The 24882-nt window shown below is 46.8% G+C and overlaps 2 protein-coding genes across 6 annotated transcripts in view; one reads left to right on the plus strand and one right to left on the minus strand.

The window, feature by feature from the left end:
- The window catches only part of G3BP1 (G3BP stress granule assembly factor 1), a 101210-nt gene that overhangs the window by 27683 nt on the left and 48645 nt on the right, over positions 1-24882 (plus strand). Inside the window, exon 2 of the mRNA XM_086412530.1 lies at positions 18337-18577. The gene's annotated coding sequence lies outside the window, so the exon portion shown is untranslated. The remainder of the gene's footprint in view (positions 1-18336; positions 18578-24882) is intronic.
- Positions 1341-22910, minus strand: ATOX1 (antioxidant 1 copper chaperone). Of its 5 annotated transcripts, none has more exons than XR_015167763.1 (5): positions 22854-22910; positions 15156-15231; positions 11278-11446; positions 9948-10085; positions 7580-7719 (listed from the first exon to the last, which is right to left on the minus strand). XR_015167763.1 is itself a non-coding variant. In XM_086412538.1 (4 exons), exons 1-3 carry the CDS (start codon positions 22857-22859, stop codon positions 11322-11324), a joined length of 207 nt encoding a protein of 68 aa, XP_086268664.1. In that variant the 5' UTR covers positions 22860-22910; the 3' UTR covers positions 1341-2575; positions 11278-11321. The 5 variants fall into 5 exon arrangements, 3 of the variants coding, with proteins under 3 accessions (XP_086268664.1, XP_086268663.1, XP_086268665.1); XR_015167764.1 differs by having other exon boundaries at positions 7580-7986; XM_086412538.1 differs by lacking the exons at positions 7580-7719; positions 9948-10085 and adding an exon at positions 1341-2575.

A 24882-nucleotide genomic window follows, 5' to 3' on the forward strand; every position in this document is an offset into this window, starting at 1 on the left:
TCCTAGTTCCAGGACCAAGGATTGAACCTGTGTCCCCCGCATTGGTATGCAGAGTCTTAACCACTGGACTACCAGGGAAGCCCCTGTAGACTTTTTAATGATGGGCAATCTGACTGGTGTGAGGTGGTTAATCTTAACAAATAAGAGGATCAGTCATTTTTTATTTTATTTTTTAGTTTCATCATAGCATGTGGGAAATTAGTTCCCTAACTAGGGATTGAACCCGTGCTTCCTGCAATGTAAGTAAGCATGGAGTCTTAACCACTGGACCTCCAGGGAAGTCCCAAGAGAATCAATCTTGATAGAAAGGTGCTGGGGGCCTAGAACCTCACCATCTATTTCTCTTTCCCCTGAGGCACCTGTAGGAACCTTGGGTTTCCATAGAACACAGTTTGAAATTACTGATCTAGTCCATGGATTGATACAATTTCTCTGCAAAGGGCAAGATAGTAAACACTTTAGACTTTGTGGACAATCTCTGTTGCAACTATCCAACTCAGCCATTGTAGTGAAGAAGCAACCACAGATAATACATCCAGGATGAAAATGTGTCCATGGAAACTACTTAGTGAAAGAAGCAGGTTACAAAACATCAGCACCAATAAAATTATTAAAATGATTATTGAGGGCTGCCCTGGTGGCTCAGGGGTAAAGAATCCACTTGCCGATGCAGGGGACATGGGCTTGATCCCTGATCCAGGAAGATCCCACATGCTGCAGGGCAACTTATCCCGTGCGCTGCAATTACTGAGACTGTGCTCTAGGGCCCAGGAGCTGCAACCACTGAGCCCATGGCATCCCAGAGCCCATGCTCTGCAACAAGAGAAGCAGCTGCAATGAGAAACCTGTGCACTGAAACTAGAGAGGGTTAAAGAAATAAACTAGGTAGGTTAAATAATTTGCCAGTAGATATGGAGCTGGGATTTAAACCCACACAGTCTAATTGCAGAGCCTGAGTTTGAAACACTACAGTATATTGCCTTTTATGTTCATATATATATATATATATATACATATATATATATGTTAATAGGGCTTCCCTGGTAGCTCAGTGGTAAAGAATCTGCCTGCAATGCAGGAGATGCATCAGATGTGGGTTCGATCCCTGTGTTGGAAGGATCCACTGGAGGGAGATTTGGAAACCTACTCCATTATTCTTGCTTGGAGAATCCCATGGACTGAAGAGCCTGGTGGGCTACAGTTGCAAAGGGTTGGACATACTGGGCAACTGAGCATGCATACACATAAATATTTAAATAAGCACGAAAAAGATGTAGAAAGAAATACACCAAAACGTTACACAGACTTTCTTCATCATGTAGAGATTATAATGCAGGGAGTGATTTATAAATAAGATGGTTTTAATTCTGTATCACCATCACAACTTACATAGTTCCATTATGAGGCAGTAGGAGTTTTTCTTTCTAAAGAGCTGTCCAGTTCTAACATTCTAGAATTCCTCAAGGCCTCTGCCACCTCTGGAGTTTGGTGTGAGGAGGAGGCAGAGGCAGGAGGTGGTGGTGGAAGGGTCTGGGGAGCTTGTCTCACAGCGCTGGAGGGCACTTGAAGCTCTTAGAGGTTCCGGGCTGCTCCCCCAGCCTCTAACCTTCCACCTCTCCCTCTAGCCCTTCCTACCATCTCAGCGGCTTTTCTGGCCTCTCTAATTACCAGGAATACAGAGGAAACCACAGCTTCTGTTTAGACCAGAAGGAAGAAAAGAAAAAAAGGAGTTAGATACCCGTCAGTGGCACTTAAGGGAGGATGGTTTCCAAACTGGACCCTGGGAGGGGCAGTGACGGAGCAGGGGAGGGGTCAGGTCTGAGATGGGCGGCGGCCTGACCAGGTAGCCTCAGACCTATTATGGAGCCATAGGATTCAGGAACACACTCCCCAAAATGTCAAGCGAAGTGGGGTGGGAATCAAGTCAAGTCGGGTGGGGTGGCACATGTGCCGGGTGCCAGGAACCATATGAGTGGGCCTAGCAGCAGTGGGGGCTCAGGGCTGCTTGGCCTTCTTGTGTTTTCTCAGCTTCCACTATCAAAAGGGCATCAACGAGGACTTCCCTGGAAGTTCAGTGGTTAAGACTCCATGCTTCCCCTGTAGGGGGCACAGGTTCAATTCCTTGTCAGGGAACTAAGATCCTACCTGCCCTGAGGTACAGCTAAAAAAAAAGGGAGGGGGGGCATTAACAAGGAGGCTGGTGACCAGGTGGTCTGATGACTCCAGCTGTGTCCCCGAGGAAGAGCTGAGGGGGTGGGCCAGGGATGGGAGTAGGAATGGGTAAGGGAGTGTGTTCTGCCTCTGAGGCACCACCATGGGGAGGGGCTAGACTGATGCCTGAGTGTCATGATATATCTAGCCTCCATTATGAGAAGTGCTGGGGAGGTGTGTGTGGGCTCAACACCAGAATTTCCCCGCCTCCCAGAGCTGTCTGGAGTTGAGCCAGTTGCTTGTAGAGATCTCTCTCAGGGCTGGTGTGCAGGCCAAGACTTGGGGCCCCACTGTTGGGGGGAGGCAGGGTGGGTGTGTGTGGACATTGGACTGGACAACCAGCCAGGTCGTCTTCCCCAAAACCCTGCAATGATGATAACAGTAGTCAGGCTGAGCACCCACCGTGTGCCTGCATCATCTCATTTCACTGTGAGAAAAAGGCATAGTTATTATTTTACAGATGAGAAAACTGAGATCCTGAAGACAGTTAAGCAACCTCCCAAGCTCATGCCACCAGGCAACAGCCAGGCTGGCACTGAACCCATCTGTTTGTCTACAGAGCCTGCATTCTCATCTAAGATCCAGCTGGCTTCTAGCTGCCTGGGGATTTTTAGTCCTAAAAGGACTAGGATGCTAGGAGCCCAGGATGAGCAGACCAGTGAGGGATGGCATCCTTGTTTCCAGAGGCTTTGATATTCTCTTTCAAAGTTCTGACTGGCAGTCTGAGATCTGTAGACCTATCCCTTCCTGGGGAGCAGATAGGCTCCCCAAGCTCTCTCATCCACTTAAACTAAGTGACCACAGCCCCTAAAGACATGGAAACCTAAAAGCAGCTCTGCGGGACACTCCCCAGAAATTACAGGCTTGTGTTTTTGAAGAGACCATCCCTAATTAAAGGAGAATGCCACGGAGAGGGCTGTGACCTGAACAACCACCGCTCTCCTCCCACTCAGCGCCATGCTTGAGGGTCCATTTTTCCTTCTCATAGTCTGCAGGGTTGAAAGGACCCAGACCTGTAGATCTGCAAATTCTAGTTTTCAAACTTCAAATTGTATAATGGTGAAACTTTTTGTTCAAAAGACTTGATTTGTGGAATGCCACTATCAAGCATTAGGCACTCCTATTTCAGTCCCAGAGTCTTACGTAAGCCACCTTGTATAATCTCACAATAGCCAGCTGAGGTAGATATATCATGATCCGTGTTCTACAGATGAGGAAGTGAGTTGCACAAAAGAATCCATTACTTTTCCCTCAAGGCCATGCAGTTAGTAGGTAGTGGATGTAGAATTTGCACCCAGATCTGCTCAAGTCCTGAGTGTGGCTCAATACCTCTGGGCTCTAGGAGGGAGCTGGGTAGGTAAAACTATGTTAAGCTGCCTTGGTTTGGCTTCTGCCTTGGTTTGGCATCTGCCTTGGTTTGGCACACTCCTGTGCCCTGTGGAGCCATTGTGGAACCAGACCGGCACCAGAGAGTAGTTTAAAAAACTGGAAACAAGTCCAGTGTCCATCAATGTTGAATGAATAATACTTTGTGGTAGGGCCATACAATGGCATACTACTCAGTGATAGGAAGAAATAAACTACTGAGACCTCAATAACATGAGTGAATGTCAAAGTCACTGTGGTGAGTGGGAAAAGCCAGACAGAAATGAGTCTATTCTGTATGACTGTATTTATAGAAAAGTCTAGGAACTGAAAACTGATTGATAGCGGCAGAAAGCAGATTGGTGGTTACTTGGGGGTGGAGGGAGGGATGGGAGGATTACTAAGGGGTCTGATGAGAGTTTCCCAGGTGATGAACATCACTCTCTTGATTGTGGTGATAGTTTCATGAGTGTGTCTGTATATCCTTTAATATTATATATAGGCTTAAGTTGTGTGCCATTTATCAAATGAAGTTATACCTCATTAAAGTTGTTAAAAAAAAAAAGTCAAAAACTTGTGTTTAGCAGGAGACATGGATAGGAGATGACTTGTTCAAGCTTGCTCAGGGTCGACGGGCTCCCTCTGTGGACCCTCTGCTACCCTCTCCCAAGTCCAGCACTGGACCCTGCCCGGGCTCTGCCTCCAGCACCACAGGGCTTGTGTGGCTTCTCTCCAGCCCTGGGGATGTCAGCCCTGGAAAAGGTAAGGCTTTGGCCATGGAGGACACGGGGGGAAGGTGGACAGAGGCAAAGGTGACGGGAGCCTGGAATAGTGAGCCCCAAGAGGGGCTCCAGACTTCTGTATTCACACAGGGACCTTTTACAAAAATATAAACCTGCTAAAAGGATTGGACCAGGTAATTTCTGCCTCTGTAAGATTAACTCAAAGGATGCCTCCTACACATCTACCATGTCTGAGTCTGTCCTGGTCCACTGTCTTACAGGGACCAGATACAAATGAATGTCATATTATTAGAGAAATGCTAATCAAAACTACAATGAAACATCACCTCACACCAGTCAGAATGGCCATCATCAAAAAGTCTACAAACAATAAATGCTGGAGAGGGTGTGGAGAAAAGGGGACCTTCTTGCACCATTGGTGCGAATGTAAATTGATACAGCCACTATGGAAGACGGTATGGAGAGTCCTTAAAAAACTAGGAATAAAACCACCATGTGACCCAGCAATCCCACTCCTAGGCATATACCCTGAGGAAACCAAAATTGAAAAAGACACATGTACCCCAATGTTTATTGTAGTACTATTTACAATAGCTAGAACATGGAAGCAACCTAGATGTCCACTGACAGATGAATCGATAAAGACGGTGTGGGATATATACACAATGGAATATTACTCAGCCATAAAAAGGAATGCATTTGAGTCAGTTCTAATGAGGTGGATGAACCTAGAGCCTATCATACAGAGTGAAGTAAGTCGGAAAGAGAAGGATAAAAATTGTAAACTAACACATATATATGGAATCTAGAAAGATGGTACAGATTAATGTATTTACGGGGCAGCAGTGGAGATACAGAGAACAGTCTATGAACATGGGGAGAGGGGAGGGGAGGGCGAGGTGTATGGAGAGAGTAACATGGAAAATCATATTACCTTATGCAAAATAGATAGCCAATGGGAATTTGCTGTATGTCTCAGGAAACAAACAGGGGCTCTGGGGTGGGATGGGACGGGAGATGGGTGGGAGGTTCAAAAGGGAGGGGACCTATGTACATCTGTGACTGATTCATGCTAATGTTTGACAGAAAACAACAAAATTCTGTAAAGCAATTATCCTTCAATTAAAAGATAAAAAAAAAAAAAAAAAAAGACTGACATAAACATAAGGGCAGGATGCACAATAAAAAGCCCCCAAATAGCAGCCATTACACATCCAATCAAATATCCCCACTGTGCCTGCTTTCTGCACTGAGGGAACAGATGTGTGGCCTGATCTTGAGGACAGGAAAGACACATGGATGAAAAGCTTTGCCTCAGCCCTGAAGCTAGGAGGATAAATGCTGGGAGGGCCAAGAGGAGATATAAATTACTTCCAGTTGTGGAGGTTTCCTGGAGGCTGTGGTATGCAAGGGAGGGAAAGGAATTTGTACGTGGAGACAGGCGGTGGTGGGGAGGCGGGCGAGATCATTCCATCTTGAGGCAGTGTGAACAAAAGCAAGGCAGCTGGGAGATGCAGCTGGCTGCAGAGAGGGCTGGGAAGGCTGGGCAGGTGGGCTGGGGTCAGGCACTGGGGCAAGCACCGGGGTGACATGTGGACACATTTGCTCCCCCCACAACACACACACACATCCTGCTGTGGGATCTCATTGGCTCCTGCTGCTTGGGGCATTAAAGACCAAAACCTAGGGCCTCAGCTGGAAACCTGGATTCCAGCAGGGAGTGGTAGGGTGGAGAAGAATCAAAGCAAAGGACCTCCTCCAAGGACCACTTGCCCCAAGAGGCACCAGTGTCTCCATCCTTGGGCGTTCCCAGTGGGCCAGCCAGCATCAACCAGGTCTCCTGGGAAACTGTGAAAATGGAAAAACTCAAGTTTGTACTCCCAGAGTCCACAGAAACGGTCTTCAACATCTCTGTGGATGGTCAAAGCCAAAGAATAGCACCATCTTGTGGCCAAGACACCTAGATACCGGGAAGGCTGGGAGAGGCCCTGTGCCCCTGAGGGACCACAAAGGCAGAATTGGATGAGACTTGTTTTAATGCTCTCATAATGGGCCAGAACTACACTAGCACACAGTTTAGAGCTGGCAGAGTTTTACTTAAGGCCCCGGGGGTGCAGATACTGTGCGCTGTACAGATGAGGAAACTACTTCTGGGACACATGGAGTGACTGGTCCAAGATCACAGGTGGCCGAAGGCAGAGCCAGGTCTCATCTCAGGTCACTGTTCAAAGCAGTGATGTGGTTCCCAAGACCTTTCAGTAGGAATGCCAGGTCAAAACTGCTCCCACAAGATGCCTTTTTTCCCCTTTCTCTTACAATCATGCAGTGAAGTTTCCAGGATCTAAATGCTGTGCGATGACCTCATCTCGCCCCAGTGGCCCATGGGAGATGTGCTTATATATTCTTCTGTTTCAAACATTCCTGTTTTAATTTCTACCATGGCATAACCCACATAACCATAAACTCTTTGAGACACTCAGAAATGTTCAAGCGTGTAAAAGGGTCCTGAGATAAAACAGTTTGAGAGCTGCTGCCTTAAAGTATTTTAAAAAAAGTAAATAAAGCTATACAAACGAAAACATTCCCTTTGTTTTGATATAACTGAATCAACTCTGTGAGGCACTAACTTTTAGGTTGACTGGGATTCTAATTGCCATCTCTATAGATATTTGATTAATTAAATACACATCAAAAAAATGTACGTGAATAGAGAATGTTCACTGAGTGATTTCTAACTGGCAAGCACTCTCTAAGTGATTTACATGAGTCATCTCATTTAATCCCCACAACCACCATTTGCAAGAGATGCTGTTACCACATTTTATGCCTGTGGACACCAACAGATTACGTGGCCCAGCTGGGAGATGTGGAGCTTGGACTCTACCCCAGACAGTCTCTCTCTTCCCATTATTCTGATATACAAGCACATCTTCCCATCATTATTCCCATTACCATACAATTTTACATCCCTTAAATGCATTCACTTGACAGACAAGTTTTTCAACATATGGAGTCTAAGAAAGTAGTGAAAAGAAAGAGGATCACCAACCAAACCCAACACCTTCACTTATAGATGAGGAAAAGTGAGGCCCAGAGAGGGTGAGTGATCTGCAAAAGCTCATACAGCCAAGATTCAGGATCCACTGGACCTGGGAGCTGTCAGAATGCCAACCCAAGGAAGCACTGTAGTTATTTCCTTCACAGCAACATGTGAGCAGCACAGCATGTAAGCAAGTGACAAGACCAGGCAAGAGACAGTATCACCAGCAAAATTGGCTTGACTTTATTGCAGGGAAGCTACAGAGGAGCAGGACAAATGAGGGTCTCCGCAGGAACTACCATTGCTGAGCAGGATTGCCAGGTCCTAGATCTGTCTGGAGGGCAGGAGAGGATCAGCATCCTGGAAGAAATGAGAAGTGAGGTGGAACACTGGTGCCATCTGCTGTGCACATGGAGACATTACAAACGCAGTAAAGATTCACGAAGAGGCAGTCGCAGGGGGTGAAGTGGGAAACCCAGGTGCCGAATAGGACTAGAACCCCATGTCCAGCCCTGCACGCTGCTCCTACAAGAATGCCTTGACCTTGCTAAGCCGATCACTGCTGAAGCCCTCTTCCAGGCTCTCGCAGGGCTGCTGGAGCTCTTCCTCTGCCCTGTTTCAACTTAACTGGGATGGCAACAAAAAAAAAAGCCATGAGCAAACAAATCTGCTAAGAGCCAGATGATCAAGGAGACCTAATAACCAATAAATATTCATCCTCTGGTTCCTGAACCTGGCTTCGAATCAGTCACTGAGGAGCCTCTTAAAACAGACTCAGAGACAGATGCTGCCTGGTGTGTGGGAGTAAAACTGGCTTGATCAGTGATTCTCACCCAGTGCTGTGGTGTGAACCTCCAGGAGCCTCTTCATACTACACATCGTTACTGACAGGTGTGCAGACCAAACACTATGATGCCTGAATTTGCTGTGAATATGGGGGTGGTGAGAGTGGGCCGTGGATGAGATGATGGCAATGACTCGATAATGTTGGATCTGGGTGACGGGCATGTGGAGATTCATTTTACGCCTACACTTGCATAGTTTTGACAGTTCCTATAATTAAAAAAAAAAATCTAAAATAGATAAATTATGAAAACTACTATGAGAACGTTCTATCTAGCCATTGAAAGGAATGAAGCACTGGTACATGCTAAGCTTGAGTGAATCCTGAAAACATTATGCTGAGTGAAAGAAGCCAGACACAAAAGGTCATATAATGTTTCCTTTTGTAGGAAACATCCAGAATAGGTGCGTCCAGAAGGGCAGAAAGCAGATTTGTGGTTGCCAGGGGATGGAGAGAGGAGGCATCGGGGAATGAGTGTGAGCTTCAGTGGGTACAGGGAGTCTTCCCAGTGTGATGAAAGTTTTGAAACTGGAGTGGAGGCACAACACTGTGAACACACTATACAGGCCCACGCGCGGCACATGTGAGGAACGGTGAGCTGAACGTTATGAGAATTTCACCTCAGTTTAAAAGGAAGAGCCTACTATGAGAAAAAACACACATTAAGCTATACATGGTTTACAATTGGCAGGTTTTACTTTATATATATATATATTTTTTTTAAATTTATTCATTTGCCTGTGTTGGGTCTTGGTTGCAGCATGGGGGATCTAGTTCCCTGAGGAGGGATTGAACTTGGGCCCCCTGAATTGGGTGTGCAGAGTGTTAGCCACTGAACCACTGGACCACCAGGGAAGTCTAGGTATTAATTTTTTAGTTAAAATTTACATGCTCAGTCAGGAGTTTCCAATTCAGTGTGTCTACACTGGGGCTCCCACATGTGTGGAGCCACTGAGTAACTTTTCCCTTCCTCCATCCATCCTTGCAATAGAGACTTGTATAAACACAATCTTTTACCTAATATAAAATAGGGCTACTTAGGTTAGATGGAGGGGCCCAGGGTCCCCCCTTCCCTCTCAAAACCCCAGGGACACAGGATCCACCATGATGAACACTGCTGCTGCTGCTAAGTTGCTTCAGTCATGTCCGACTCTGTGCAACCCCATAGATGGCAGCCCACTAGGCTCCTCTGTCCCTGGGATTCTCCAGGCAAGAATACTGGAGTGGGTTGCCATTTCCTTCTCCAATGCATGAAAGTGAAAAGTGAAAGTGAAGTCGCTCAGTCGTGCCTGACTCTTAGCAACCCCATGGACTGCAGCCCATCAGGCCCCTCCATCCATGGGATTTTCCAGGCAAGAGTACTGGAGTGGGTCACCATTGCCTTCTCTGGATGAACACTGGTATGGTGGAAACATTACTCTCCCTTTAAAGAGCGTCCTTCATATTCAAAGGGATGTCATAGCAACCCCCACAAGGCAGGAAAGCAAGGTAGAGGTTACAGCCCCATTTTATAGGAGAGAGGACTAGGTCTCAGGAATAAAAGACAAATGTCCAAAGTCAGAGTGTGAACTGAGGGCAGAGCTAAAACTAGACCCCTGGAATACTGATTATTCACCCTGGGCTCCTTCCTGAACATGGTTGTATCCGTGGGCAGAAAGGGGAAGAGGAAGACAGGCACACCTGATCTGCATATGATGTCACCAGACACACAGGACATCGCCACAGCGCAGATTCCAACACCCACCTTTAGGAAGGAGGCTGCGGCTGAAGGTCACTGCCGTGGCGCGCCAGGCGGTTGGACACCTGACTTGCAGCCTGCTCCTGGCACTCATCTGCGTGAAGCTTTGGTCAAGTCACTTCCCTTCTCCAGGCCTCGTGTTTCCTGATTACAGTGAGAGCCATGGCCGACATTAGGGATGTTGTGATTGTTGTCATCCACGCATTAAAGGTGCACAGGGGCAGTGCCCCCTAGGAGGACTGTGCTCTGAAGGGTTCTGAGGCTGTGACTGGGCACAGAGGGAAGGAATGCTGCATGGATGACTAAAGTCTGCCCTGGCTCCGCAGTGAAGGGTGCTGGCACGGTGCCACCTGCCTTTCTGGATTGTGTAAAATCAAAGGGAACAGCCAGCTTAAACACGCTGCTGAGGTTTGTTTCTGTTGTTTTTCACCTTTGACGGCTGTGTTATACTTTAGTGTACAATGTGATGATCTGTAACTTATCAGATGAATACACCCACATGGAGAAGGAAAGGGCAACCCACTCTGGTATTCTTGCCTGGAGAATCCCATGGACAAAGGAGCCTGGTGGGCTACAGTCCAAGGGGTCGCAGAGTTGGACACGACCGAGCGACTAACACACACACACACCCCCATACCCTCACCAGACTAGTGTTCATTTTTCTAGAATTTCCATAGATGAAAGCATACAGTACGTTTCCTTTTCTTGGCTTCTTTCACTCACTTCTTTTATATGTGAGATTCACTGAAGTTGTTGCGTGGACAATAGTATTCAATTACATGGCTATTCCACAGTTTGTTTACTCACCTAGTGATGGCCACTGAGTTGTTTCCAGCTTTGGGCTATTACAAGTCAAGCCACTACCAGTATTTACAAGTCTTTGTATGGACAGTGCTTCCCATTTCTCTTGGGTAAATACTAGGCAAGGAATGGCTGGGTCATATAGTAAGCTTTAAGAAGCTACCAAACTGATCACACTTGTTTTTGCACCAGTCTGGGAAAAGGGCGTGTTTGGGAAGCTGATAACAGTTCTAAGTGGGGATGGAAGCCAAGGTGAATTCACTTACCTGGTCAGTGAGCAAAGCTTAGGGACTAAGTGAAGTATAATACCTCTGAAGGGACCATTATATTACCAAAGTAAAAGGCACACTGCCCAGGGCCAGACGCTTACATTTAAACCCTGTTGATCACAAACTATAGCCCAAAGTCATAGAGGCGTCTCCGGGATACATCAAGCAGTGCTCTTTCTGCTCGCAGGAGACTGGAAGGAGTCCCTGAGCTTGTGGTTTGCATTAGGTAATGATATACTTGGTGGCCATGTCAGGGCCTTACCCACCTGCCCATGTTGGTCCATCCTGCAGGCTGCTGGACGGGGCCTCTCTATTTGGGGCCAAGGTAGGAGACAGCCTTTCCTGTTTTCCCCAGGGTCTCCAGCAAAGTGTCCACGCTGTGCTCAGAGTTGATACAGACCTTTTTGTTGGGCAGGTCAATGTCAAATTGAACTCCTGCAGGAAGTGGGGTGGGGAAGACAGACATATACCCAGTCAGGCTCTTAAATTGTTCACCCCACTCTTTCCCTCTCCTCTAGACCAGGGATTGGCAAACTTCTGAAAGGGGCCAGAGAGCCCATGGTTTAGGAACTGTGAGCTGCATGGACTCGGCCCCATCATCTTCTGTAGATTGTTTTGTGTTGTTGTGGCTTCCCTGCTGGCTCAGCTGGCAGGGAATCCACCTGCAATGTGGAAGACCTGGGTTTGATTCCTGGGTTGGGAAGATCCTCTGGAGAAGGGAAAGGCTACCCGTATTCTGGCCTGGAGAATTCCATGACTTGAATAGTCCATGGGGTCACAGAGTTGGACATGACTGAGCGACTTTCGCTTTTGTGTCCGACTCTTTTGCGAATGCATGTATTGCAGCTTGCCAGGCTCCTCTGCTCATGGGATTTCCCAGGCAAGAATCTGGAGTGGGTTGCCATTTCCTTCTCCAGGGGATCTTTCTGACCCAGGGATCGAACCCATTTCTCTTGTGGTTCCTGAATTGGTAGGCAGATCTTTACCACGTGAGCCACCTGGAAAGCCCCATATTGTTTTACACGCCTGAAAAAATGTAAAAACCATTCTCAGCTATGCAATAACAGACTGTGGGCCCAAAGGCTATAATTTGTCTATCTCTCCTCTAAATAAGGGCTGTAAAAATATTTTTTTTCTTAATTGCAAAAGTAATACAGACATGCCAATTTTTTTTTTGGCCACATTCTGTGGTTTGTGGGATCTTAGTTCCCTGACCAGGGATCGACCCTGTGCCCCCTGCAGTGGAAGCATGAAGTCTTAACCACTGAACTGCCTGGGAAGTCCCCAGACACACCATTAAAAAAAAAAAGACAAGCATTTTTGAATAAAATTTGAAAGTGTAAGGCCCCCGACTATTTCCTGCCTATAAGAATCACTGAATAATAGGGACCCATCCAGTGTTTCTCCTGATGGACAAATGAAAAGTCATTTTCCAAAGTAGCATCATACTCTGTAAACAAGTTACTTATATGTCACTTTCCAGTGTCCAGGACACCTTGCCATCTTAGCACATATAGAGACTTACTTCATTCTTTTTGACAGCCACACCATATCCCACAGTGTTACTATATCACAGGGCTTCCCAGGTGGCCCAGTGGTAAAGAATCTGCCTGTCACTGCAGGAGATACAAGAGACTCAGGTTTGATCCCTGAATCAGGAAGATCCCCTGGAGCAGAGAATGGCAACCCTCTCCGGTATTCTTCCCTTGAGAATCTTATGGACAGAGGAACCTGGAGGGCTACGGGCCATGGGATCACAAAGAGTTAGACACAACTGAGCAACTGTGCACACACACACCATCTATCTACTCAGTCCCCATCTACAAGACACTGAGGTTGCTTCCAATTTCTCACTATGATCAAAACAATGTAGATATACTTGAACATATCTTATAAAACTTGTGAAAATATTTCTATACCATGAATTCATAAAATGGAAAGTGTGGGGCAAAATATTGGTGTACTTTAAATGTTCACAGATATTGCAGAACTGCCCTCCTAAAGAGCTGTGTCCATTTAAGGACCCTTGGTGGCATATGTGAGTAGGTACAAACGGGTCTTGTTGAAATAACAAAGGCAGAGTCCCAGGCTTGGCTTCACCACTGATCTCGGCTGGGTCCTGCCCATCACAGGCCCTAGTCTCCCCATCAAACATGAAGGAGTTGGGGTCAGCCAGCCCTTGTGGGCGCACCAGCGAAGGGACCTCAAAAAGCACATGGCACAGGATTTAGTCCTAACCTGACTCTGGACCTACTGGACACCAGGGGCGGAGGGCAGTGCATCCTGGCTGCACTCTGGGTTTTGTCTTTTGCTTCAGAAGGGCCTCCTCCTCTTTAGAGTAAATATTCTGGTGGCATCATAGAGCTGGAAGACACTCTGGGATCATGAGACCCAGTGGGTTTCAAAGCTATGTTTCTAGCAACCCAGGTCCCCAGGCAGGTGTTCTGGAGCTGGCAAGAGTGAAAGCAGGCTGGCCTTCACTTCATCCAGACCTGCTGCTTGTATACAGAGGCTTCCGAGCAGGGTTTTACTCTTTTAAAAAAGAAAAAAAATGCATTTATTTTTGGCTGCACTGGAACTTCGTTGCTGTGCGAGCTTTTCTCCAGTTGTGGTGAGTGTGGGCTACTCTCTGGTTGTGGCGCACAGGCTTCTCATTGCAGCAGCTCCTCTTGTGGAGCACAGGCTCTAGGGCACATGGGCTCAGTAGTTGCAGTTCCCGGGTTTTAGAACACAGGCTTAGTAGTGCACGAGCTTAGCTGCTCAGTGGCACGTAGGATCTTCCCAACCCAGCCCAGGGATCGAACCCATGTCTCCTGCACTGGCAGGCATATTCTTTACCACTGAGCCACCAGGTAAGCTGTGGAGTTTCACCTTAAAGCATCCAGAGCAAAGCTAAGAGACTGACATTCCCATACTACAGCTGGGGAAAGCCAGGCCCCAGAAGAGGAGGCCATGGTCACACAGGAAGTTAGTGGTCAAGTTCTTTCCATTGCTTCAGATTTTTTCAAGTTCAGGTTCCAGTTTATAGTCTAGAAATTAGCCGTGGACTCACTATGAGACTCTGGGCAAGTCACTTCCTGCTCTGGGGCCTGGTGTCAACATCCCCATTCCACAGATGGAAAGTATAGCTCAGAGAACTGTTTTAAGTGCTAACAAGATGACAACCCCATGAGAGCCCTTGGAAAACTGGGTGTTATTATTGTGGGAGGTCTGACTCAATGGACATGAACTTGGGCAGAGTCCCCGAGATGATGAGTGACAGGAAGGCCTGGTGTGCTACAGTCCATTGGGTTGAGAAGAGTTGGACATGACTTGATGACTGAACAACAAAAACAGTGGGAGTTGGGAGGAAAGTTTAAGAAGGAGGGGGCATATGAATACCTGTGACTAATTTATGTTGATGTATGGCAGAAACCAACAAAATATTATAAAGCAATTATCCTTCAATTAAAAATAAATACAAAGAGAAAGAAAATTGGGTGTTTTATTATCCAGGGTTTTAGAAATGAAAATCTTAAAAGATGGATTGCCCCCAGGACTCTGATTACAACTCTGTTGTTATCTCATGGAACCCCAGACCCTAGCCCACTCTGGGCCTCAGTTTCCGCAGATGAGAAGTGAGGGGACTGGAGAATGGTTTTCTAAATACACCCAAAAGGGGTGCTTTAGAAGTTCTGCCAGCATGACTGACTGAAAGTTTGTTTCTTAAAATGTTACAACTTTTAAAATCTTAATAGAAAATGACACTCAAATGTATCACATAACAAAAGTTACCACAGTGGAGATGAATGTAACATAGTAACTAGTCCTGCAAGGGCTCCTCCAGGCCAGATTTACTGGCTGAGTCATTTACTGGCTGTGTGATACCAATAGATCATTCAACCTCTCTGAACTTCAGTTCCCTCCTGCTCGCAACAGAGATGGTCAAAGAAACTATCTGAAACGGTTGTGGTGAGGATTAAATGACATGATCCACAGAAGCCATGAAGCAGAGTACTTGGCACATGCCAAGTAACTCAGTACGTTTTGGTTTCACTGTTATTATCAGCTTAAACTCAAGATTCTCCTGCTCCATGCCTGCATTCATTTAATGTAAGTGTACCAGTCTCCCCACCCCATCCCCAACCCAGGGCCACTCACTCACCTCCTAGCTTGTTGAGGACTCGAGTGACTGCGTTAGAGCAGCCTTCACAGGTCATATCCACGGAGAACTCGTGCTTCTGAAACAGACAAAGGGGACCATGAGCCAGGTCCTGCACAGGGACCCCCACACCCACTAGCAGGCAGGCCCACTCAGGGCCCCAAGACAGAGGGCAGAGAGAAAGGGAAGATCGGGCTGTCATCAGACTCATCAGTAGCTTGAGTCTCACTCTACTAAATTGTACAGTGGAGTAACTCAGGTTCTCTATATCTCAGAGGTGGTTGTGTTAAAGGACAGAATCCCTAGAAAATTTTTAGCAGTATCTGGCACACAATGTATCGAATCACCTGGGAAGGAAGTTTAAAATGCGGGTTTCTAGTCTCACCTTCAACATCCTGGTTTTTCAGCTATGCAATTGTCTGAGGATCACTAGTAACTCTGGTCAGGGGAGTGGGGGGAGGCATGCTCTGAGCAGTGCTGATCTGGGGGTCGTAATTATGCATCAGATCACTCCCTGCATTAGAATCACCTGGGAGCTTATTAAAAACTATGGGTTCTGGTCAGCAATCCAAAGGGCTGAGGTGTCCACTACCGCCAATAAGCTTCCATGGTGATTCTGAAGTACAGAGACCACTGTCGCATTCCAAGTACCTCAGAGGCAGCACTTAAGTCCCAGAAAGGGAGAGAATTTGCCTGGGTTCCCAGTGAGCTAAAGCTGGCCCAGTAAGAGAACTCAGGTTTCTGGACTCTCCATGTGGGCTCAACATCCTACCATATCCAGGATATCTAACAAACCAAGGGCATGAAGGCAAGCTCCCAGAACATGAGTTCTATTCAGTTCACTGCTGCATCCCCAGTAAAGGGAAAGGTGAGTGCCTGGCACAGGGGAGGGGCTTAATACAGTTTGTTGAGGGAATGGATAATTGATACAGCTGCTTGAAGAACCCTGGGTTCTTCCTTTGGTTTCAAACAAAGGTTATTTATACCAATACTTCCTTTATTGTAATCTCTGAAAATGAGACCTGGCTTCAGATCCCAGCTCTGGCACTTAGTAGCTGTGTGACCATGAGTAAGGAACTTTACTTATTCCTTTGTGCCTTGGTTTCTATATCTGCAAAATGGGGATGAGAGTTCCTTTCCAGGCTGGTGAAGACGATGAACACAGGATTTTAAGCATAGCAGCCAGCATGCAAGATGGCCCCATGATCTCTTCAGTTTAGTTCAGTTTAGTCACTCAGTCGTGTCCAACTCTTTGCGACCCCATGGACTGCAGCACGCCAGGCTTCCCTGTCCATCACCAACTCCTGGAGTTTATGCAAGCTCATGTCCATTGAGTAGGTGATGCCATCCAACTATCTCATCCTCTGTTGTCCCCTTCTCCTTCCACCTTCAAATCTTTCCCAGTATCAGGGTCTTTTCAAATGAGTCAGTTCTTCACATCAGGTGGCCAAAGTATTGGAGTTTCAGCTTCAGCATCAGTTCTTCCAATGAATATTCAGGATTGATTTCCTTTAGGATGGACTAGTTCGATCTCCTTGCAGTCCAAGGGATTCTCAAGAGTCTTCTCCAACACCATAGATCAAGAGCATCAATTCTTCGGCACTCAGCTTTCTTTATAGTCCAACTCTCACATCCATACATGACTACTGGAAAAACCATAGCCTTGACTAGACGGACCTTTGTTGGCAAAGAAATGTCTCTGCTTTTTAATATGCTGTCTAGGTTGGTCATAACTTTTCTTCCAAGGAGCAAGCATCTTTTAATTTCATGGCTGCAGTCATCATCTGCAGTTATTTTGAAGCCCCCCAAAATAAAGTCTGTCACTGTTTCCCCATCTACTGGCCATGAAGTGATGGGACCAGATGCCATGATCTTGGTTTTCTGAATGTTGAGTTTTAAGACAACTTTTTCACTCTCCTCTTTCGCTTTCATCAAGAGGCTCTCTAGTTCTTCACTTTCTGCCATAAGGGTGGTATCATCTGCATATCTGAGGTTACTGGTATTTCTCCCGGCAATCTTGATTCCAGCTTGTGCTTCATCCAGCCCAGCATTTCTCATGATGTACTCTGTATATAAGTTAAATAAGCAGGGTGACAATATACAGCCTTGATGTACTCCTTTCTCTATTTGGAACCAGTCTGTTGTTCCATGTCCAGTTCTAACTGTTGCTTCCTGACATGCATATAGATTTCTCAGGAGGCAGGTCAGGTGGTGTGGTATTCCCCTCTCTTTAAGAATTTTCCACAGTTTGTGGTGATCCACATAGTCAAAGGCTTTGGCATAGTCAATAAAGCAGATGCTTTTCTGGAACTCTCTTGCTTTTTTGATGATCCAATGGATGTTGGCAATTTGATCTCTGGTTCCTCTGCCTTTTCTAAATCCAGCTTGAACATCTGGAAGTTCACAGTTCACATACTATTGAAGCCTGGCTTGGAGAATTTTGAGCATTACTTTACTAGCATGTGAGATGACTGCAATTGTGTGGTAGTTTGAGCATTCTTTGGAACTGCCTTTCTTCAGGATTGGGATGAAAACTGACCTTTTCCAGTCCTGAGTTTTCCAAATTTGCTGGCATATCGAGTGCAGCACTTTCACAATATCATCTTTTAGTATCTGAAATAGCTCAACTGGAATTCCATCACCTCCACTAGCTTTGTTCGTAATGATGCTTCCTAAAGCCCACTTGACTTTGCATTCCAGGATGTCTGGCTCTAGGTGAGTGATCACACCATCATGATTATCTGGGTCATGAAGATCTTTTTTGTACAGTTCTTCTGTGTATTCTTGCCACCTCTTCTTAATATCTTCTGCTTCTATTAGGTCCATAACATTTCTGTCCTTTATTATGCCCATCTTTGCATGAAATGTTCTCTTGATATCTCTAATTTTCTTGAAGAGATCTCTAGTCTTTCCCATTCTATTGTTTTTCTCTATTTCTTTACACTGAGCATTGAAGAAGGCTTTCTTATCTCTCTTTGCTATTCTTTGGAACGGTGCATTCAAATGGGTATATCTTTCCTTTTCTCCTTTGCCTTTTGCTTCTCTTCTATGATATCTGCCTCTTGGTATTTATGCCCTTGAGTAGTCTCATCCCAATGTCTTGTAGAATATGGCTGAAGTGATGTTAGGGGACCTTGGAGGCTAACTCATAAAAGACATGTGTTGTCTGCCTTACTCTCCCTAGGATCATTCACTCCAGAGGAAACTGGCTGTCATGTCCTAAGGACTCTCAAGCAAACCTATGGAGAGGTGCATACAGTGAGGAACTGAGCCCTTTGGCCAACAGCCATGTGAGGGAGCCCTCTTGGAAGCTGATCCTCCTTCAGAGGGCCACAGCCCTGGACAATATGGTTACCGCACCTCCTGAGAGCCCCTGAGCCAGAAACACCAGTAAACTGCTTCCAGAGTCCTGACTCTCACAAACTGTAAGTTAATGAATATTTGTTGTCTTAAACCACTAAGTTTGGGGGGCAATTAATTAGGAGTGATAGATAACTAGTATGTTAGGTAAAGAGATTGGAGCCTAGTCGTAGGTTCCACTGGGGTAAAAAGTTAGCTATCAGGGACTTTCCTGGTGGCCCAGTGGCTAAGACTCTGCAGTCTCACTGCCAAGGGCTGGGGTTCAATCCCCAGTTGGGGAACTAAACTCTGTGGTGTGGCAAAAAAAAAAAAAAGTTAGCTATTCAGATTATTATTGTTATTACTTTATTCCACTTCCCTCTTTTCTATCCCTTCAAAAGAAGAAAAAACAAAAACCTATGGCTACATTTTTCATGGAGTATTTCAAATCTGTTACCTTAATAGGAATTCTGGGCATAGCACTGTATCTTACTGGAAGACCTCAGGCAAAATCCTTGCCCTTAAGGGCCCCAGTTCCCTTATCTAAACCATTAACCAAGTAAGTTTTCTCAGCCTCAGTGCACTTAAGAATCACATCGGGCCTTGGGGACCAGCCAGGTCTGCAGGCTGCCTCAGTGGGCACTGTGGCTCTGGGTGGGCCCTGGGACCCTCCATTTTTATTTTAACCCACTGAGGAGACAGAAGGGTAAGACCACACACCTGAGAAAAACTGGTCTAAATGGCTTCTCAGGCTCTCTCCAAGTCTCAAACCATCTTTGGGTCTGGATTATCATCATGCTGTACAAGGGAAACTGAGGCCAAGAGTGAAGTACTTCGGTTTTTCAGTGCTGAGTTATATAACCATCATTTGCATCATTACACAACCAGAAAACCACTATTTTACTGAGGCCAAATCTGCAAAACTTGCCTTAAAGAAAATAGTCTTCCTTTTCTTCTAGTTAAACACATTTGATTCTTTCAGCTAATTTTGTGACTATTCGGCAACAACCACAACAAATTCTGGAAATAAGGATTTCTAGTGAGGACTCCAAAATCTTGCCTTTAACAGGTGGTTCTCAGTAACAGCATCACCTGGGAACATGCCAGAAATGCAGACTCTCATGTCCTACCATCAGGCCTCCTGAATCAGAATCCTCGGTTTTTAACAAGACACCCAGCTCATTCCTGCCCACATAATAGTTTAAGATGCTGCTCCAGCACACAAACTGGCAAACTACAGCCTGCCTGCAACCTGGCTTTGTAAAGTTTTACTGAAACACAGCTAAGCTCATTCATTTACTTTCACACTAGAGGGGCCGAGTTGAGGACCTGTAACAGACCATATGGTTCATGAAGACTTAGATATTTACTGTCTGGCCCTTTAAGAAAAAGTTTGCTGACTCCTGCTCTAGAGTAATTGGTAATCAAGATTAGTCAGTGGGGCGGGGCTTCCCTGGTGGTCCAGTGGTTAAGACTTAGCCTTCTAATGCAGAGGTTGCAGATTCGATCCCTGGTTGGGGAGCTAAGATCCTACAAAACTTACAGCCAAAAAACCAAAACATAAAGCAGAAGCAATATTGTAACAAATTCAATAAAGATTTTTAAAATAGTCCACAACAACAACAACAGATTGGTCAATAGCTTGCATCTGTATACCAATCCAAAGCTTTAATGGGTTTGCAAGACCAATATAAGACCTAAATCTGTTGAGTACCCACTATGTGAAATGCTCTTTATATAGTATCTAAGTCAGTCCCCACCCAGCTTGGAAAGGGAGCTAGTCACCCTACTAAGGAGAAAACTGAGGTTCCAGGGGTTAACTAAGTCACCCAGTCACGTGGTGGGTATATATGGAGGTTGGGACTTGAACTCAGGTTTTCCTGGCTCCAGAGACACCTTGCTGGTTCCAGACTAGCAAATGGGGCTGCAGAAACCCTGAGATAGGGACACCTTGGGAAGGAGCACAAGTTTTTGCTGCCCAAGGACCTAAAGTCAATAGATCTCTAGAGCTTTCTTTTGTTGGCTATGAAGGACAGGTCTCTTTCAATCCTGCACAGTACAGAGGTCAGAAGCCAGCAGACGGGCAATCGTTATTCAGTGCTCTCTTCAGTACCTCTGAGTTGCAAAAGCAACTGTGGGGGTTGTGGAAAGCCTCCTTAATGAGTAGAGTAATCCGTTCTTTACAGAGAATCCTAGGACTGGCCCCACCACTGAATGCTTGACTTTGCACAGAGCCAGCCCCTCAGCGCCTCTGCTCTGCTACCTATAAAACAGTTTCTGTAAAGAAGATGAAAAAGCCCAGTCATCTGTACAATCCTTTAATAGAATCTCAGAACTGGAAGGGCGGGAATGGAATGGAGTCATACTATCCAGACGCCTCCCAGAGGCGAAATGCTTTCTCAAATATCCAGAATATTCAGTCTTTGAACACCTTGATGATTGGAAATTTACTAATATTAGAGTGCCTACTATGTGCCAGGCATTGTCCATGCATGTCTTTGTTTAATCACAACAACCCCACAAGATAGGCCTTAGTATTGTCACTTCTTGACAGCTGAGGTTAGGTCACTCACTCAGGGTGACAGAGAACAGCCACTGTGGTCCTTGTTAACACAGGGTTGAAACCTGCCTGCTGTAGTTCTACCCAATTTGTTCTAGGTCTACACAAGAGCTACCATTCCTTCAGGACTATGTCAGTGGCTGAGCTATGAATTTTACTGGCACTTTTTTCCTGTTACTACTACTGACAGTCCTATGAGGTTGCAGTTTTTAATCCCCATTGTATGCTGAGGAAATCAAGGGACAGAAAGGTAAAGCAGTGTGTCTAAAGTCACCAGCTGGCAAGGGTGGGGGTTGGGGCACAGATTTTTCAAAGGAGTTTCAGAGATTCCAAGTGTTTGTGTGAGAAACCTTTCAGGTGACTCATTGTTCCCTTTCCGGCTTTGGTGTGAGTCCCTTGATTAATACCCTTCTTCCTTCAGCTGTTCATCTCATGATAATACTGCCAAGTGCCCTCTTCATTCTGATCATCCACTCTGGTGGGTCTTTTGTCAAAATCTCCAGAAGTATAAAAAAATAAATGCCCAGAATTTAACGTAGAATAGAGCCACCCTCAAGCTGGCTTTTCCCTCATGCCACCCAGCCACGGAAACCTGGTAGCCTCCACTATCCCAGACCCAGAGTGATTAGTGTTGTTCTCTGACACTGTCACAGGCAGATTTGCTCAACTCGGAGGGCTGGTTCTCTCAGGTTCTTTGTTCATACTTTGGGTTGTCTGAGGATTTGTCTCAAGGTGCCTGGCAAGACCCAAGGGAAATGACACTTGAGATGTTTGTAACCTGGCCCGGAGGAGCCTCTGGCTCACCTGTCAGCTCCCCAAAGCTAGGCTGCTAAGACACAGGGCATCTGTGGGATACCTCTAGGTACCCACTTGGAGCAGAGCCATAAAATCAGGCAACCCTGGGGAAAAGTGTTAAGCACCACAAGACACCAGCCAGGAGCCCCGAGATCAGATCAGGAACAGAACTTCCTCCCAAGCCAGCATGACTACTTTTATTGAGCAATTATCATGTGAGTTCAGGAGAGATTTGGACCCTGAAGATAAGAGGCTTAATCTGAGCGCACCCATTTCTCAACACCACCCTGAATAAATTAGTGGACCTTGTTTTGTAATCTGAAAAAGGCCTTAATTTTTTACCTACAAAATGAGACCACGAGACTGAGTCAGTTGCAAAGGTGCCCTAAGACCTGCTCTGCCCATCCCAAACTCTGCCACTGAGCAACTGGTGACTTTGGGCAGGACCCCGAACCTCTCTGGAGCCCATGGGTTCAGGTTCATTAAGTGACCGGTAGGAAAGGTTGAAAGCACTCTCTCCATTCAGCACGGCCCAACTTGAAACTCAAGAGTGGGCAGGGGAAGGGAAGAAAAACACAGATCTCTGAACATCCGTCCTATATGGGAGGCAAAAGCCACCGCAAACCCTTCTTTCAGGCCAGCTCCGCCGGAAGAGGCATCCAGGTGGGACACCAACTCCCTCCCTGTGTGATCTCTGCGACTCCCTGCCCCTATTGGAGTGGTCTCAGTTTCGCCGTCTATGCCTGAAAGGTTTAGGCTTGTAATCGCATGAAGGCTAGGAGCTTCCATATGCTGAAGCCTGACTCCCAGATAAAATTCTTTTTGGGATCCGATTTTCTGGAGGGTCGCAGAAGCTGGGGGGAGCTAGGTGGGAGGGGCAAGAAGTGAGGCGACAGTTTCGGCCGCTGCCAGAGCCCTTGAAGAGGGACGTCTGACCCAACGGCGGTGCAAACGAGCAAGCCGGAGGCCGCGGTTCTGCGCGGGGCGGGGACGGCGCGACCACTTACCGGCATGATTGAGGAGGAGGTGGTGGCTGCGGCGGTGACTACGCCTCCACCGGCTCTGAGCGCTGACGCGGCCACGCTTCCGGGTGTGCACGCCACAGGAGCCGCCCTCTGGCCCCGGCCCCGCCCCCTCCGGTCCTGGCCCCGCCCGCTCTGGCCTTGCGGGCTGGCAGCCACCTGAAGGCCGTTGGCCTCTCCGCTGACTTCCGGCCGGCACGGGGCCCCTGGACGCCAGCCACGTCTGCGCTAGGCGGTGGGAGGGACAGCTCGGCTAGCTTGCCTTGTTGGTTGGCCATTTTTAGAACGCCTGCTCGGTGTCAGGCTGATATTAGGGGCTGGGAAGGCCGGGCCCCCCGCTGTGAACAGGCCAGACACAGCCTCCACCCCACCCCCGTCCCTCCCTAGAGGGACAATCTCAGTTACTTACTTAGTATTTGCTGATTGCCAGCCGTGGGGCGGCACTATGCTAGGCATCCAAGATGCACTAATGAACAAGACACAGCCTAGCAGGGAGCCAGGGAAGCAAGAGGATCATGCAGGACAATACAAGTGTTAAAGGAGCTTGTGCCTTTGGAGCCATGAAAGGATCTCTCGCTCAGACTGTAGAGGATGGGGACGGTTCATGAAGAGAGGAGGCTTGCAGAGGAGGAAGTCGTGCTTCATCTCAAGATGGAAGATGGACCCATTGGGAAGGAAGGAGACAGAACAGCATGTAAAAGTTGAAAGGGGGACGTCCCTGGTGGTCTAGTGGTTAAGAACCTGCTTTGCAAGAAGATGTGTGCGCTCAGTCCTGTCTAACGTCTTTGCAACCCCATGGACTGTTGACTGTTAAGTCCACCAAGCTTAAGTGTCCACAGTCAAATAAGTATTAAAATTGAAAGGCATTAGAGGGCATGCCTTGGGAGGCCGAGATATTTAGACTGAGAGGCAGGCACAGAAAGAGATGGGGAAACAAGCTACAAAGACATGAGACCCATATCCATGAGTGAAGACACACAGAGGCAGAGAAGTTCTAGTATCTTACAAAGAGGTGTACCAAGACCCAGGACTTCACACACACACACAGAGTACCAGGCTGGTTCTATCCTTGTAATATCCAAGGGGCTCCACCATCCAAGTTAGTAGTGTCAAAGTTCTCTCACCAGTCAAACTGCTTGGAGAGCTTATTAAAAACTCAGATTTCTAGTCCTTTCCTTAGATATACTGTCCCTTAGTTTCCAGGTGCACTTATAGTCTCCTTCCTCCTTCTGGTTTTGGGGAACCACGTTGAACATAACTGTTTTTTTCTGCTATGCTGCACAGCATTCAGGATCTTAGATCTCTGACCAGGGATCGAATCTGTGCCCCCTGCAGTGGAACCACAGAGTCTTAGAAACTGGACTGCCAGAGAAGTACCAAACTATAGTTTCGGTACATACATGGAACCCTTTTGAGAAAGTGCTGGTTGTTGATTTATTGTCTCAGTTCCAATTCAACCTTTTTGCCTGCTTGTGAAAATCTGAACCATTTAAACATTGTTTTATTGCCTAATGGCACGATATTAAGCATTGTCAATAAAGACCCTGGAGAGATACTGGAGGAGAAAAGGTTTTCCTTTCTGATTCTGGTGTGCTCATTCTCCAGGCTCTTGCAGTATGTGTAATTGGTCTCTGCTTAGCTTCTGAGGTGGAGAAGGCAATGGCACCCCACTCCAGTACTCTTGCCTGGAAAATCCCATGGACAGAGGAGCCTGGTAGGCTGTAGTCCATGGGGTCTCTAAGAGTACGACACGACTGAGCGACTTCACTTTCACTTTTCACTTTAACGCACTGGAGAAGGAAATGGCAACCCACTCCAGTGTTCTTGCCTGGAGAATCCCAGGGATGGGGGAGCCTGGTGGGCTGCCGTCTATGGGATCACACAGAGTCAGATAAGACTGAAGTGACTTAGCATAGCATAGCTTCTGAGGATGACTTCCCCAGCACCAGGCTCCTGCTGTGTAAGGGACCAGCAGGACCTAGCAGCCAGCAGCTCCCCCCAGGACCTACCCTGC

The sequence above is a fragment of the Bos grunniens genome, chromosome 7, assembly GCF_055505025.1.
Source record: "Bos grunniens cultivar Pamir isolate PY7600 chromosome 7, Bosgru_T2T1.0, whole genome shotgun sequence".
In the NCBI taxonomy this organism is placed as follows: domain Eukaryota; kingdom Metazoa; phylum Chordata; class Mammalia; order Artiodactyla; family Bovidae; genus Bos; species Bos grunniens.